The sequence below is a fragment of the Rhea americana genome, unplaced genomic scaffold (genome assembly GCF_003343005.1).
Source record: "Rhea americana isolate MKP2758 unplaced genomic scaffold, rheAme1 scaffold_195, whole genome shotgun sequence".
Taxonomy (NCBI): Eukaryota; Metazoa; Chordata; class Aves; order Rheiformes; family Rheidae; genus Rhea; species Rhea americana.
The window spans coordinates 1,716,823-1,733,830 of NW_028186094.1; the positions used below are offsets into that span (position 1 = coordinate 1,716,823).

At 41.2% G+C, this 17,008-nt stretch overlaps 1 protein-coding gene across 2 annotated transcripts in view; it reads right to left on the minus strand.

Annotated features, from left to right (window-relative positions):
- RLF (RLF zinc finger) overlaps nucleotides 1–15,747 on the minus strand; it is a 54,967-nt gene extending 39,220 nt beyond the window's left edge. The window contains exons 1-3 of one of the 2 annotated variants that reach the window (XM_085302994.1): nucleotides 15,562–15,747; nucleotides 10,187–10,341; nucleotides 5,479–5,560 (exon numbers count right to left, since the gene is read on the minus strand). In XM_085302994.1, coding sequence (XP_085159120.1) covers nucleotides 5,479–5,560; nucleotides 10,187–10,341; nucleotides 15,562–15,714 — 390 coding nt within the window. In that variant the 5' untranslated portion in view covers nucleotides 15,715–15,747. The remainder of the gene's footprint in view (nucleotides 1–5,478; nucleotides 5,561–10,186; nucleotides 10,342–15,561) is intronic. The other variant, XM_085302996.1, reaches the window with a different exon arrangement.
- Between the last annotated feature and the right edge of the window lie 1,261 nt (nucleotides 15,748–17,008).

Sequence of the window (17,008 nt, forward strand, 5' to 3'; positions counted from 1 at the left end):
GAAAGTCCTCCTTTCTCCAGACTTTCTCCCTCACGTTCAGGTTCTGGGATTCCTGGGGACTACCCTTAGCAGTGAAGAGTGAAGCAAAGAAGGTATTCAGTAATCCTGCCTTCTCTGTATCCCCCGTCACCAGGGCCCCTGCCCCATTCAGTAGCGGGCTCACATTTTCCCTAGTCCTCCTCTTGCTGCTGATGTATTTGAAGAATCTCTTCCTGTTGTCCTTAACATCCCTTGCCAGACTCAATTCCAAACGGGCTTTAGCCTTCCTTGCTGCATCTCTACATACTCCGACTGCATTCCTATAATTCTCTCAAGCAGTCTGTCCCCTCTTCCACATTTTGTGTATCTTCTTCTGTCTGAATCTGGCCAAGAGCTCCTTGCTCATCCATGCAGGTCTCCTGCCCCCTTTGCTGCACTTCTTACTCATAGGGATGCACCACTCTTGAGCTTGGAGGAAGTGATGTTTGAATAGTAGCCAGCTCTCCTGGATCCCCCTTCCTTCTAGAGCCTTAACCCATGAGATTCCTCCAAGTAGGTCTCTAGAGAGCCCGAAGTCCACTCTCCTGAAGTCCAGGGTTGCAATCCTGCTTGTTGCCTTAGTTCTTTCCTGCAGGATTCTGAACTCCACCACCTCATTGTCACTGTAGCCAAGGCTGCCCCCAGCCTTCACATCACTAACCAGTCCCTCTCCATTGGTTAGGACAAGGTCCAGCTGGACACCCTCCCTCATAGGCTCCTTCACCTTTTGTGACAAGAAGCTATTATTGATGCTCTGCAGGAGCCTCCTGGACTGTTTGTGCCTTGCTGTGTAGTCCTTCCAGCAGATGTCAGGGTGGCTGAAGCGCTCCATGAGAATCAGGGCCTGTGATCGTGAGGCTCCTTCCAGCTGTCTAGAGAAGGCCTCATCAACTTCTTCCTGGTCAGGTGGTCTGTAGTAGACCCCACAACAGTGTCCCCCATGTTAGTCTGCCCTTTGATTTTCACCCATAAGCTCTCAACTGCCTCTTCCTCCACCCCTAGGCAGAGCTTGATGCATTCCAGTTGCTCTYTCACATAAAGAGCAACTCCACCACCTCGCCTTCCTGGCCTGTCTTTCCTGAAAAGCACATAGCCATCCATGACAGAAGTCCAGTCGTGTGAGCTATCCCACCATGTCTCCGTGACTGCAATGAGATCACGGTCCTGCGACTGCACAGAGATCTCTAGTTCCTCCTGTTTGTTCCGCATGCTGCATGCATTGGTACACATGCATTTCAAACAGGCAGTCATGCCATCTGTTTCAGCAAATCAACTGACCTCGGTATCAGCAATAAACTTAGGAAATTTCACACATGCACACACACATATGTATAATATATAGTGATCGCCGATTATGAAATTCACCAATATCAAGCATAATTCAATGGGTACTAATCATACTTTCCACTTCTATTCCAGATGTTTACCTGAACCTCTCATCTCTGAGCTTACAGGAAAATATTTCCATTAACATTAAATTGTTCTTAGTAGGTTTTTTTAAATATAAAGTTAAAGATTTAGAGGAAGTACAATGCAAATTTAAGCACATGAAATCCAGAAGCTGGGATAAGGAAATTGTAAAGAGACTCTGAAGAGTCACATAGTAAGGCATTTATTCTGTATGAAATCAGGAGAACTGCAGCAGTGAAACCTAATCTCAGTCTGCAAGTACCTACATGGGAACAGAGACAGGATATAGAGCCCTTCAACGTAGTAAGTAAAGCTATAAGAGCCCCCAGACAAAATTAAATAAAAAATACAATCATTAGAATAGTTTACTGAACATACCTGGACTCTTTAGCTTTGGGAATTTAATGAGATCAGTATCTAGTATGGTGTCACAAAAGTTTTAGTTTTATACTCACCTTCAGTACACAACCTAAAGAAAGCATTTATACTATTTTAAGGTTTGAAGGGAATCCTGTCTTACAGTCTATATTCAATTCCCAATACTAATGGAAACTCCCACTGGTTTACTCTCACTAAGACGCAGCTTTGACAGTGTTGTCTCATCTTCCTCATCTGATGTTATTAAATTCCTCTCCACACTACCTCTCACTGATTTCCTCCCAAATTAATTGAGCTTACCTGTATCAAGGGTCCTGCTGCAAACTGTCCCAACCTATGGTGTCCCTTTCAGTTCTGTTTTACAGCATACATTTGCTTTTTCCCATTCCTGCCCACAMCCTCCTGCCACTGTATAAAACTCATGCTTAGTTTTCTGCTATACAAGTTCATGTCCTGGTTTTATTTCGCACAGGCTGCTACTGATCTTTAGCAAGGAAAACTGGAGTCATAGGGGCAGGAGAGGGGGCAGGGAAGGGCATGGCTACTGTTATGGAAGAACAAATGGGTTCAATCTATCAAACACAAAAAGCTATCAAAAGGTATAAGCTATACGCTAGTGACACTCCCGTTTTCAGTTTCAGGACAGTCCTTAGTCTTGCTGCTTTGAAATGCAGGCTATAACTTTTCTTCACCTCTGAGCTGAAAACTTAATTAAAATTTCCACCAATTCCTAGTATCTGCACAACTTTTTATAGAGCAGGAACAAATGCAGCTAGGTCCAAAAGAAACACCTTTTCCCCTACATTTGCCACAATCACCACACAAGACTTGGAGTTATATTCATCAGCCACATCCACTCCTTTTCTTAAGGAAAGAACAAACAGTCTGGGTCATACAATGCTGTGGTACTTTGAGCTACTGAATTTGCCTGGAGATTAGCACATAATGGTCACAGGCCATATGAGAACCCATGAGTTCTCCTACAAGAACATACGACTGATTGCTATTAAAAAGTCTATATTGCACTCGATATGACTGCATACAACTAAGTGTTAAAACTCTGATGTTATATGATTTCATCAAAAGGTCTGTATAAAAATCAATTATATCACTACACCTGCCAAAAAGCAAGTCTTGAACCTTCCATTATTTCTGCAAGTTGAAATGATAGATCTAGACTTGTGTCCCTTCCCTGCCAGTGCAAAGTAATAGTWTGCCTCCAACATGTTCAGCCTCAGAAGTCCTCCCACTTGACTAGAAATTTACTTTCTGCTGACAGAAATACCATAACTTGATCACTTGCTTCAGAAACCTACATGTACATACACGTGCTTGTTAACTTCTGGAAATTGTTCTCCTGGCAACAAAAATTCTCCTTGCAGATCCCTCCTGTTAAAAGCTAGTAGTTCAGAACTATCTTATACCTCTGCCAGAATAGGTAAAAGCCTGTATATCTACCCCTGTACTCTGAACAAGAGAACATTGTTCTGGGATATTGTAGTTATAAACAGTTATGACATTCTTTTAGGATGTAGTAAGCCCACTCTTTATCCACAGGTTAGTGGAGTAGTGAAGCGCTATGTTGGAAACAGTATGTTTCAAACATCTTCCATCAGCCTTAATGCAGAAGATGAACCCCTGCTGATCAGTTTGATTGTGGCATCCACACTAACCTGAATGGATTGTGCAATGTAGGCCTGCTATTTGCAACACCACAACTTACAGATATAGACTACGGGTAATAGATGGCATAGTTCAGTGTTGTCAAAATAGATAGGTATACCCATAAACTTGGGTTTAGAGTGCTGCAAGGTCTACCAAGATTTGCAAGAGACACCAAAGAAGTCTTAGGAGCAAATTCTGGGCTTACATATCAGCACTCAGAAGAGGAGACAAATCTTCGACATCAATAAAAACTTAGAACTTTGATTTTAACTACTGCACTTCTCTACTGTCAAATGCCTGCCACCCTCAACAGTCCTATCTGTTTTTAGGGTCACTGCAATAGTATGTTCTCATGGTGTAAGAGAAAAAAGAAGTCTGTCCACTCTTGAAGCCACCAGTCACAGACCACCTCTGTTCCTTCCACTATTGGCAGGAGTATACAACTTTACCAGTTCACTTTCAGTTTGAAGTGTAAAGTTTATTCATTCCTATTGCAGTAAGATTTTCTGTACTGGTGAACGAATCAGAACAAATCAGAAGCTCCTTCATAGCCTCCACATGAGCACCTACAGAACTACAGCAGCATTCAAGCCTCATGGACTGACAGGGTCCCAAATCAACTGATTATTTCTGCACAAGGACAGTTTCAAGATATACATTTATTTCCTTTCAACTACTGCGAAGCTGTTCATTGTGATAGCAGTTGTAAGTTATCACAATTGTAAGTTACCAGCTTCAAAGTTAAATTTTCATCAGTCATCATTAGATCCAAAATAGGCACCAGCATCAGATCATTCCCTGGGCCAGGGAAGCTCAGCAGTAAAAAACACAGCAAGACAAGACTATTCTTTCTTTCTTTCAGCTTCATGGGGAATACAAGTCCTTTCACAGGCAGCTAGCTACTATGCTCAGACTAAAGCCTGGAACACATCTCTTCCTCCTACAGAGTCGAGGGTAACCTCCTTCATTTGAGTTTACAACAGATAATAATTTTATGAGCTTGTTTCAGTAGCACCTCACAAGCTATACTACTAGGGATGAATAACATGGATTAGATAGTTGTCCTAATATTTGCACCCCTCTCAAACCAGGAATAGATACTAACTTGCCACTCAGACCTCTACAAAGGCTTTTTCAGTCATTTTCAAAATAATACCTCATAGCGCTTACATCACTCCATCCAGCTCATGTCTGTTTCTCATACAATCCATTAAACAAATCAAGATTTGCTATTGCTTTCTTGCTGAAGTTACCATTACCTCTTTAGCAGCAAGTCCTGTTACTGGATGTTAGGCTGCCCGTATGGTGGTAGGGGACAGTCTTTTGCTGCCCCGGAGAGATTCTTGCTGCCCAGATAACAGCAAGTGCAGGATAGAGTTTGGAGGAAGAGAGCAGAAGAAAGGACAAACACAGTGGAAGCCTATTTTTTTCCCCAGACCTAGAAATCCACAGCTTCTCCTCATTCTGGTCTTACCACTGATATTATCTGTCATGCATACATCTTCTGACAGCTTGGGATAACAGGGGCCTACAGCCACCTCAGCAAGTCTTGGTTGATGATTATTTCTAACTGAGGTACAAAGAACACAGCAATCAACTCAGTGAGTTTCCTTTCATGCTGTCAGTAGTGATTTTCAATGTCTCAACTCATATAGACTCCTCAGCCTCTGTGTACCCTATCATTGAGAAATTCCTTCCTGTGGGGCACACATTAACTACTCCACCCAGGCCAGAATCTTTTTCAGTCTGCCAGCTGACAGCCAGTTCACTGGACAGATGCTCAGCACCTGTCAATAATTTCACTACAGAAGCAGTTGTTCTTTGAGGTTCCAAAAGACATCTTTAGTTACATCTCAGATTGCAAGCTAAACCAGATTTTAAAAAGTGTGTACACATGCTTTATATAAAAACAACATATTTGATACAAAACTTGAGTAAGGATTGAATATAGATCTTGTTTTTAAAAACCAGATTGTAATTTGGAAAAAAAAAATTCAAGACACTAACCTGTATAGATTGATGGAATTCTAACCACACTTCATGTGGCAATTCACTTTCAGGAATTGAAAGTAGTAGCTCAAAACAGCTCCTGGAAAAGTAAGAGACAAGTAAACAAACAGAAACATTCTACAGTTATGATAAAACAATTTGTGGTGTTTATTGCTTAACATTCAGATAAGAAATGACAGTAACACTGAATCATCTTTGACTGCACAAACCATCGAAAAAAAATAGAAAGAGTCCCAAAGTCAAGCATCAGTCATAACACAGAAAATTACTCCTTTTTACTATGCACCATCCCACTAGGTTAAGACTGCTGCTAGTTTTATAATGAAAATCAGCCAATTCAGTACAGCTCAGCAACTTCACACTACAGAGTGAAGTTTCCTTTTTCCTCTTTGCAAAGAAATCATAATATCCGTTTTGAATAAAATTCACTTGACTCCCAGCATGGTCTGTTTGCCTAGAGTGAAAGCCAGTTTTTACCCAACCTGGAGTTACCAGTACACATAGAAAATAAGACTATGGAAGAATGCAGGAGGAGCAGTGGTCTGACAGAAGGCATGTTAATGCTGACGCATCAGCACAGAAATAGACCTGTAGAATAGACCCTAGAAGTATCCTCTGAATCTTTGAGAGCACAAATAAGGGGCGGGAGTGGAGAAGGATCCAAATTCCCACAACACAATCTGCAGGACACTTGAGAGTTTATCAAACATCCTCCTTCCCCCTTTTCCCCTGATATGCAGATCAAAGATGTTCATGTTACCCAAGTCAGAGAAAACAGTCCAGATTAGACTGTAATATTCCTGGTGTCAATTCAGAGGACTGCTGTATTGGTGCAGCTCAGTTACCTGCACAAAACTGATTGAGAAAATCACCTTATTTCTACATTTGACCAAGCCCCTTCTTAAAAATAAGACACTAGTCATCCAATCTTGTCTTAATAAAAAGGAAAAGTTGCTATATCACCTGTTCTGTGTCAACAATTATTGTTAGTATTTGAATCAGCCTCATCACATTTAATAACAATAGCACGTGAATTTTTGCAGGCATGCATAACAATGGCATGTGAATATGAACTTAAATATATCAGGTTTTCCAAATGAAAACTTGAGAAAATGGAAAGGGTTCAGAAAGTTTAGCATCTTTGAAATATCTAGCAAATTAAAATCTACATATTCCAAAAACAGTAGGGTGGGGGGAGGGAGGGGGGAAGTGAGATCTGCTTGATATTACTTCAGTTAGACTTTCAGGCAGGCCAATGTTAATCTCTTTTCAGGAAAGAGGAAACAGTTGCATGTATTTAACATGTCTGCCTCTTTTGAGAGGAAAGTCTTAGAGACTAGAGATCATCTTTTCTAGGAGCCAAGATAATGACAAAGCTATTGCCTACGTTTTTCTCAAATGTGGATAATCTAACTCTGTATTGGGTATATTCAAATGGACTATTTAAATCCTGTGTAGATTCTGTTCCTGTATAGAAAGATTTTGCCTAATTAAAACAAGTTTGCTATGACTATTTCAAGCTTGGAGATATCACAAGATTTATATGTAACAAAAATGCTCCCACAGGTCATAACATTACAAGGCCCTGGAAAGAGAACTGATCTAAGACTTAACATAAAATAAATGAACTGTATAATTGCTGCAAGTTAGACCTAGGTTGCTAGATAGTTCTAAAACATTGATTTTGTTTACACCTCCACTCCTCAATACTAAGATGTAAGACATGACAACACATTTACTCTTCCCATAGCTAAAAGGACAAAGCTTGTGGACAGGGAGCTGCAGAGATGACCAGGAGGTAAACATGAGTTTCAAAACTGCTTAGTATCCAAGAATGACTTTTCTCTTCCTTCCTGGCTTCTGACAAATGCATTACAGAAGTTATCTGCAAAAAAGTGTTATGCCTAATCAGTTTTCAGTAGGAATTAACAGTCACTTARGTAGACTGTATCAGAAAGACAAATACTGAGTATCTAGCCACTCTTTCTACATTTCAGAAGCTTGCCTCCGCTATCAACGTGTTTCCTTAAATAAGGGTTTTAGTCCTGTGAAGACCTCTAAACACTGCCAGGAAGACATAAGATTGGATAACCTTCGTCACTACTATTTAGTAATTACTTAAACATGAGCCACTAGAAGCTCAATCACTGCTATGTCCATGAGAAAGTGGCAACTAGATTGACAGATGTTCCAACTGTCATTTGTCTCAGCATTCTTATAAGAACGTATATATTTTATAAATAACTAGGACTGATTTTCCTATTGTATTTAAATCTGGCAATAAAATCTCACTCACCAGCTAAAAGATGTGTAGACACAGAGGCTGCCACTTGACAATCAAAGAAAACATTATCAAGTCTCACAGGAGCTGAGCTTGATTTTAACAGATTCAAAACTAATATAAACAAAACCCCCAACCATCACTAAGAAAACCACACCTACATATGTGATCTTTTATAGTGTCCAATATTCACATATGTTACCAAGAAATGCATTTATCTGCAAACTTTGTGGTTAATCTGCTTTAAAAAATTTTTTTGATACACATCTCTATTTCAGAGCCTACAGGACAAAGAAAGGCAGTCATCAATCCTATCCTGCCCATTATTTTAACTTGTAGACATAATTTCTCTAGAACATTACTTTTAAAGCATGATCTTGGTTACATAAAAATAACACACTTAAAATAGCAAAGAAAAGTTTTACAAGTAATTTTTTTTGTAATTATGGGTTTCTTACTTTATTACAGATTTTAGCTATGACATGACTTATTATAGTATGTAGTATCTTCAATTTATTCTCATTCTGACATTTCAGAGCACCAATACAATTAATCTAGTATGTCCATACAAAAAAAAACCTTCTAAAGGTACATAGTAACTAGGTAAATTTCCACCGAAGCGTCAGATATTCAACTTAATTCTTTTTCTAGTAAATTCCGGTTTTAAAATTCTCTCCTTATGGTCTTCATTTAATCAACAAATTGCGATCAACAATAAGCAAAGAAAATACGACCTCTGAAAGTCATAGGCTAGAATAAACTTAAAAATCTCTCTGAACATGTCAATAATTTGTCAGTTATAGCAACACTAAGATTTAGCAGCCATGAAATGAGTTATATAAACGCTAAGAAGGGTACGTTCTTTCCATTTTGTGCTAGAGACGAAGTATTTCCGATGAGGAACGGCTATGAGAGCTGGGCGTCTTTAGCCTGGGGAAGAGAAGACTGAGGGGGGATCTCACCAATGTGGACAAGTACCTGAAGGGAGGGTGTCAAGGGGACAAGGACAAACTCTTTTCAGTGGTCCCGTGTGACAGGACAAGAGGCAATGGGCAGAAATTGAAGCACAGGAAGTTCCGCCTAAACATGAGGGGAARTTTCYTCACTGTGAGAGTGACAGAGCACTGGACCAGGTTGCCCAGAGAGGTTGTGGAGTCTCCTTCTCTGGAGATCTTCAAGGCCCGCCTGGATGCAACCCTGTCTCACACGCTCTAAGTGACCCTGCTTAGCAGGGGCGTTGGACTAGATGATCTCCAGAGGTCCCTTCCAACCTTACTGATTCTATGATTCTATTTATTGCAGAAGTCCTCTAGCACATAAAGCAAGAAGTATTTCTATAACATATTAAATAAAATTATCTCTGGGATCTCACTGTAAGTTGTTTTAAAGTATTCTTCATGATGATCACTAAGCTAGAGGCAATACTTTTCATATAATATTAATGAGAACAATCTTTAATTGTCCTTTATGGATGTGGAAGCAAGCATCTAACTCTATTAGGACAAAATATTCTTCCTTGCCCCTCTTAAAGCATTTGTCTGATCTGCAAACTACAAGAATAGATGCTATAACCACTCTAAGCTCTCCTTTTACTACCTACGGTTAGCTGTTAGACCAAGAAGTTCTCCTGCTGCACCAGCATCATATTTTTATGATCATTATCATCACATTTTCAGTCTCTACCATCATATCAAAGTTCCTGTGAACACACAGTAGACCTGGTCAAGTGGCAGGGAAAGCCTTTACTGCTGCTGACTCAGCCAGCCTTTAGGCCAAACTGCTTCTCTTCACAGYCAAAAATAGCTTCTTTGTGTTTAAAGAGATTATGAGTAGCTGCAAGTTATTCCAATTTGATTGACAAACAGTATAATACTTTGTTCTGTTTTAATCACCATCCCATCCATCTATACATAAATATTTGTCAAAGAGCTCAGGTAAAATTACAACTATAACAGCAGCTCACACATACAACTGTGCCATAAACAACAAAAAAAAGCTTATTCTTTTCAGAAGGGGACTTGCTCAGAAGTTCCTTGCATTTACCACGGGAGACAGTGCACACAAAGCCAGTTACTGCAGAGCAACTAATGCAAGTTAATTAATCTCTGTACAAAGACATAACATTACAGCTTCTGTTAAATGAAAGCCAGATTAAGTTTTTCTGTAGAAAAATCATTTTCAAAATGACGACACTTACCCAAATACAGAAGACCAAAGCCTTACCACTAGTTGAGGTTGGGCAACAAAATGCTTAAGTACAGTTTTGTGATATTTATATATATAAAAATACGAGCACTAGAGATATATACTAGATAACAAACAATGTAATGTGATATTGAATTTGACAACTGTATTTAAACAAGTGGCCTATTCATTTTTAAAGTTTGTGTATTCTTTCAAAAAGATTATAGTGTACCAACTTACAGCACTAGCCTGCCAAGTACCAAAAGAACATCTTCACATTCTGTAGTCAAGTAAGGTCGTGCATTAGCAAAGCTCTGGATGGAGATTCGATACACTTCCAAAAAGGGTAAAACATGTTCCGATGCACCCCGACTGCCAGCATACTGAAGTAGTGTCTGAAAGAAAATGAATTTTATCATTAAAAGTTCTCATAATAAACTTTTATCTAAAAACAAATATTAATATGCAATATCAAGCATATGTAGTGGAAGAATTCTGGAAGTGAGAAGCTTTCACACTAGAGGATATCAAAAATGGCAGGTTTTCTCCTCAACAGAAATTCTCTCTTTTGTTCCAAAATATTTTCCTTCTGTTTGGATATCTGATAAACGTAGCAGAATTTCTACTGCGAAGCAATTTAGAGCCAATAGACCCAAATGTGAAATGCTAATTCAGGGAGAAGTTCTGTTCTTCCCCTCCTTTATATAACTTCCATGAAGTCAGAAGCACATGTGTAAGACTGGAATCTATTACTAGTAAGAATGCAGAAAAAAGGCAAGAAGCTCAAGATTAAAGACAGTATTTCAGCTGCAGTATTTTAAAAAAATGTATATATTTCCCATAAAACAAACATAAAGCCACTAAAGGAGAAATATGAAGGCCAAGTCATGCTGTTGTGTAGACACTTTTCAAATGTAAAATTACCCTAGATTTTAGTATGTGACCACAGCAATCCTACCTTCTGCAGGCACAGTATTGAAGAAGCAACCTGAAATATAAGCTGCTCCAAAAAGGAATAAAAATAGGTTTCAAGTATCAGCAGAGGGATGACAGTAGTAACATTTTCCCATCTTTTCCTTTTTAAAACCTCCCTATGTTATTATGTTATTTCGCTACAGCTTATGAAGTAATATTGAGAGCAAGAAGGAAACTGAATTAAAGATACCTTGGTTCTACCAAGAACTTCCTTCACAAGTAGCACTCCTGCTATTTAGATTATAACTGGTAGTAACAGAAGCTMTCTCTCACCACACACCTTCCCCATCCCAAAGAAGGCACAAATCTTGACTAAGGCCAGCTGCAAGAGGGGGAGGAAAAGAAAAGGGAGGGAGGGAGGGAGAGGTGGACACTAGTGAACAGACCTACAACCAGCTTACTACAACTAAATGGAGTCATTAGGAGGGCCAGAAACAAAGGTTAACATTTAACACAACAAGGGGCCAGCCACACACTATTTTATAGTCCAGTTAATGTTTGTCAGCCACATACTACTTTATAGTCCAGTTAATGTTTRTCAGTGATCTAACACTCTGTACTGTGTAATCTATATAGTACAATTCCTAGGGTTAAAAAAAAACTGCAAACATCCACTGGAATGGTACAATTTCATGTGATCTTTAACAAAAAAAGCTGTAAGAATACAAATCAGAAAAAATAAAGGCTACTTTGTAGGCTAGTCTCTTAGAATTTGCAGGAGTTATATTGATGATAACTGAATTACAGTGGCAGACTCTCCAAAAGATGAATATCAACAGTTTTAAGAGGTGAGGGTAAAGAACAGAGATAGGCTGCAAAACAAGCCACAGGTTGGAAGTTTACATACACCATCCTTAAACACAGCACAAAGATCATTAACAGAAGCTGTCAATGACCAGTAAGTAAATAGCTTTAGCACTTCCCTATGGCAGGCGTGTTAAGGATTTAACAGTATAATTCAAATTACAGATGACATTAGAAGCAATAMATTATGTTCAAAGGCTGTCAGGATATAATCCCTAGAATTATTCAAGCAATTGCTGACTATCATAAAGCCATCTATTTAGTACACCACAGCAGTAAGTCTACCTTTACAGCAACAGAAGACCAAACATGCCAATAAATGCATTAAAAAAAAAGAAAAAGAAAGCAATCAGTTAAAAATACTCAGATGAGCTGTACCCTTATGTGCAATCCTAGCATTGAGATCAAATTTTTATAGTTAATACTAGCAATTTGTGAGCAGCCAATTACTAGAAACCTTTCCCCAAGTATAAGCACACTGAAGCCAAGATTGCTCAAGACAGATAAGCGGTGAGAGACTTATTAAATAAGTTATTAGCTTGAAGTTCAAATTAGGTTAATTCTGAACATTAACAACAACATACTAACAAGTAAGTAGAATGTAGTAACTATACTGTAGGGATTATTAAGTGCCCTTTTGCTATCTGACAAGCAATAGAAATTTTAATTGTCCACTATGGAAGTTCCTTGGAAGTCTATATATAAAAAATATTTCTGATAAAATGCAAATTCTCTCATTTAAGCTAGTCACTAACAGATGAGTAATTTTTTTTTGTAATTACTGCCTTATAGTCTAATTCTAGGATTTGAAAAGAATATTTAAACATTTGAAGTCAGGATAAAGCATAAGGGTATGTGCTTTAACGAATCTCTCCTYCTTTGGACTGCAATTACATGGTTGGTGGGAAGCAGGTAAAAGATGCACACATCCACCTGCAGCACAATCTAGAGACCTGGCTAGGTCCTCAGCACTGCACGGCTTCTCGCGTCCTATACTGGTAGGAATCTTACTCCTCTACACTTCTGAGCAAYATTTTATTTTTTCGCTCAGAACTGATTTAAACATCTCCAGACCAGCAGACCAGTTTTTAAATACCTATTTAAAGGGACAAGGGGAGTGATGGGGTGAGTGGTGAAGGAAAGAGGAGGAGGGGAAAAGATATTTAAAAAGGTGATCTCTTCCTGAAGGTATTCAATTGCAATTGTCCTAATACTCAACTGTGTCACCTTCAAGAATTTCAGTAAGGCAAGAGGCACTGTATGTCTGCAGAGAAGATACTTTGATGTCTTTAGTTTGTTCTAAAAGCTCTGTTTTGCTGATAGCTCTACTGTAAATACAGAGAACAGTTATTTCAGACACATACAAACTGTTCATACCAGTTGGCTGTTACTGAGCTCCTCCACAGATGTGTTTTCCATTAGCTGAATGTGCAAAGCATCACACTTGCATAATGTGAAGCTTTGAGTCAGCCCATTGTTTGGGCTTCAATGGTTTTAGTGTTATTCTGGACACTAGTCTTATGCTTTCCTTTAAGGTGTCTATTTTTGAGAAGGGTAATATCATCTAGCATCACTCCAGGGAAGACCTACCAGAAGCTAGTACTTTTGGCACTGTATGCTCTAGCAAAACATAGCATCCAGACAGCTCAGAACAGAGAGACTTAATCTGTCCATAATTCGTTGTGCAGTTTAGTTTCAGTAATTCCCACAGGCAAATAGAGCACTTTTCTGGACTATGATACAGCTGTGAACACTGGATGGCAAATCCATCACTGGCTAAAACATTCCAACTATCCTTATCTCAGCTGCCTCCTCAGATCATACCTAAATCCACTTAAATTCAGCTTCTGTCTAGGCATGTTCTACAGTAGCTCAAGAAGCTTATGACAGGATACCAATGGTACCCTCCAAGTCACTAATACAAAGTTAAATTGAGATTCTTGAATTTCATTTAGAGACAGACTTCGAGTTATTCTGAAAATTCTTATTCAAACAATTTTCAGTAATTTAGGTTTGATCATTAAATCTCTGTGCAACATCTACAAACATTCCCAGATAGAAAGTGAAATCAACAGGTAAACCTGCACCTAGTTCATACTGATCTGACTGTGCACTGACATCACAAATTCATACTTCATTGAAATCGCTAGCTTGTCATCCAACCACTTTGCATTTTCCACTGAATCTTAGAGTACTGTTAATCATGATGATTAGAAATACTGCAACAAATGGCAATACAGGTAATACAGATAAAAAATGAAATAGACTTATCTGTCATGATGTTCTAAAACGAAACTCTCATTTGATACTAGTACAATGACCTTAAGAGGGTTTGTTTCACATTTTTTACTGGACAATTTCTTTTTTTTTTTTTTTGAAAGGTAACAGAACTGTCTTCCATAAAACTCTACTGATCAAGTGCCTCTATGACTTCATCCATAACCAGACGAAATAGTCTGTGTAAACAGACCTCTATACATTTGAACTATCTTGACAAGCTCCAGTAAGTGTTAGCTGCATATTTGTTTCAAAACTCTGATGCAATAAATGGTACAGAAAATCATTTTAGCAAGTTCTGAAACATGGAAGAAAAAAACAAAACAATACAACACACATTATGTAGGATCCCATGCAAATATGAGGGCACATGTCTTAAAGGTGTGTACAACTTGGGATATACATAGAGGCAGTAGCAGCACCTTGTAGTTTGAGAAGTAACAGTTCCAACAAAAAAACAAACAAACAAACAAACAAGACTTTTCAGTGGTGCGGTAAAGTGACAAGATAAACATTCTCCCAAGAGAATGGTATGGCAAACTACCCAACCTGGGGATGTAAAATAAAAGACCACGAGGAGAAGTCACTTGCATACAATGGACCAGAAAAATAATCTCATTTAGTATCCAGTTTTGCCACTTACTTATCAAAAAGAGAAATATCAAGTAGATGTATCAGCGAATGTGTAGGTATTATTGGCTTGTAAACTGTAAAGTACCTTGTACATTTTTGTAACACATGGTCTCTTCAGATTCAACCTGGAATTCTGTCTAACACAGCAAATAAATAAAGACTATTTAATCTTAGAGCTCACAGTAAACAAGGCCATGGGGAGGGGGGAGCAAAATTAATTAACCACTGAAAGATTTTTTAAAAAACAAGCTGAGATCTCCATCATCAAGACCTTAATCAAGCTCAAGCAGTCTTCTAAAGTTATTACCCTGATTCAAAAATTTCTTACTGGTGTGAGCTGCACTAAACRAAGATTCAGACTAGATCCTCAGAGTATCAGACATAAGCTTATCTAGTGATCAAAATTAACTGCGCTCCTACATAAATCAGGAAACATTGTTTCTTCCACAGCAGATCTCCATCAAGTCTGGACACATTACTTGAACTCTGAGGTAAACAAGGACCAGAGGGTCCRAGGTTTAGATCCCAAGCCAGAACTGGACTGGGAAAATGCTGTGTGGTCTGTCTACTCCAGAGAGCCCTCCAGCTCCCACAGGACTCCCGAGCGTTACTGGACACCCASGCCCAAAGTACTTCAAAAGCCCATCGCCGGCGGCTCCCCGAAGCACAGGCCCGCCCGGGCCGGGCCGAGGAGAGCAGCAGCCCGCCCGCAGAAGCGGCCCGCGCCATCGGCCGGGTGCRCACGTCGCAGCCGGCCCCGCGCCATGTCACGACAGCCCCAGAGGAGCGGGCGGCGCGCCGGGGCCGCAGCCCCGCTCTGCACAGGGCAGGGCCGGGCGCGCACTGCGGCTGCAGAGGCCCGCCACGGCCCCAACCCCCGCCGCCCCAGAGCTGGCCTGCAGCCCGCGCCGTGGCCCCCTCCGTACCTGGCAGAAGCCTCGGCAGTACGCACGGGACGAAGCCTCCGACACCTCCTGCTCACGCAGCTCCGTCTGCAGCTGCCAGAGGCGGGCACGGAGCGCCGCCACCAGCCGCTGCATCTYGGGCCGCGGAGCCGCCTCGGCCTCTGCGTCCGCCATCTGCACTCGGCCCTACTGCGCGTAGGCAAGGATCACGTGACTCGCAGCCACTGACCTCATCGTCCCGGGACGGCGTCACGTGACCCGCATGTGACATGGCGCGCGTTTCCGCGTACACGTGACCTGAACGCTGGGGCAGCCGACAAGGTAGGGAGCGGGAGTTTCCTGCCGAGTGACRTCACCTGACGCGACGTGCGTCCGCCTCAGCCYGCCGCCAGCGWGTGCGACTCGCTTCAGAGAGGTGGGGASAGGCGGCTTGGGGCAGCCTAGCCGCRACCYGCACGCCTGAGGGCTCGTGCGCGTGCTAACGGCTGTCTCCTGGCATCGCCTGCGCCTCAGAGCTGMCCCGGCGCTTCCTCTTCTCCCCACCGTCTCGCGGAGTAGCGGCACACAACTGGAACAGGCTGCGTTTCCCCAACCCCGGGGTGCAGCCTGGTGCACGCTGGAGCTGTCCTGGCTCTTTGGAGCTCGGCCTGAGGGGAAAGATGGGGCAAAACCTGCCTCCCCGCCCCCGGTTCAGCACCACTCCGCTGCCCTCTCCCGCAGCATGGCAGGGCCCACAGCAAGGCTTTCCCCTGGTGTGGTGGAAGCCTGGTAGATGTGTGGGCTCCTGCAGGAGATTTCCCTACAGGGTGGGGCACTGGAAGCAAGAAGTTTGGTCTGTCAYGAGATTTTTCCCCAAGCAGAGTATCATTCCCATCTGTCTTCCTCACGCTCTTGCCAACACTGAATAGCACTGGCAGGGCTGCACCATAACAAAGACCCAAGACCCATCCTTCCTATCAGAAATAGTTCTTGGAGAGCCCATCCTCATGGTTAAATGTAAAGATTCCTAACAAGACCGAGAGGGGAAACTTAAGTGTCCAGGCGTGAAGCCCAGGCTTCTCCCTGATGTGAACACCAGCACCAACCTCAGTGCAGTGTCCAGCTTCATCACTGTTACAGCTTATCTGCAGYTAAGTCTTGGTAGCCACTGTAATCTCTTCCAACAGGGGTACTGGCCCATTTGTGCTCATGGCAGGGATACACAGGCATAGCTAATTTTTATTGCAAGAGTTMATAAAGCTGCTTTGTTAATACCCATGAATATGTGGGAGCTGATAACAGGGAAGTAAAGCACTGGAATTCTACTATGGAATAGTAGATACTGTATCACTGGGGATTTTCACAGAWTCATAGAATCAGTAAGGTTGGAAGGGACCTCTGGAGATCATTTAGTCCAACCCCCCTGCTAAGCAGGGTCACTTAGAGCGTGGTAGGCAGGGTTGCATCCAGGCGGGCCTTGAAGATCTCC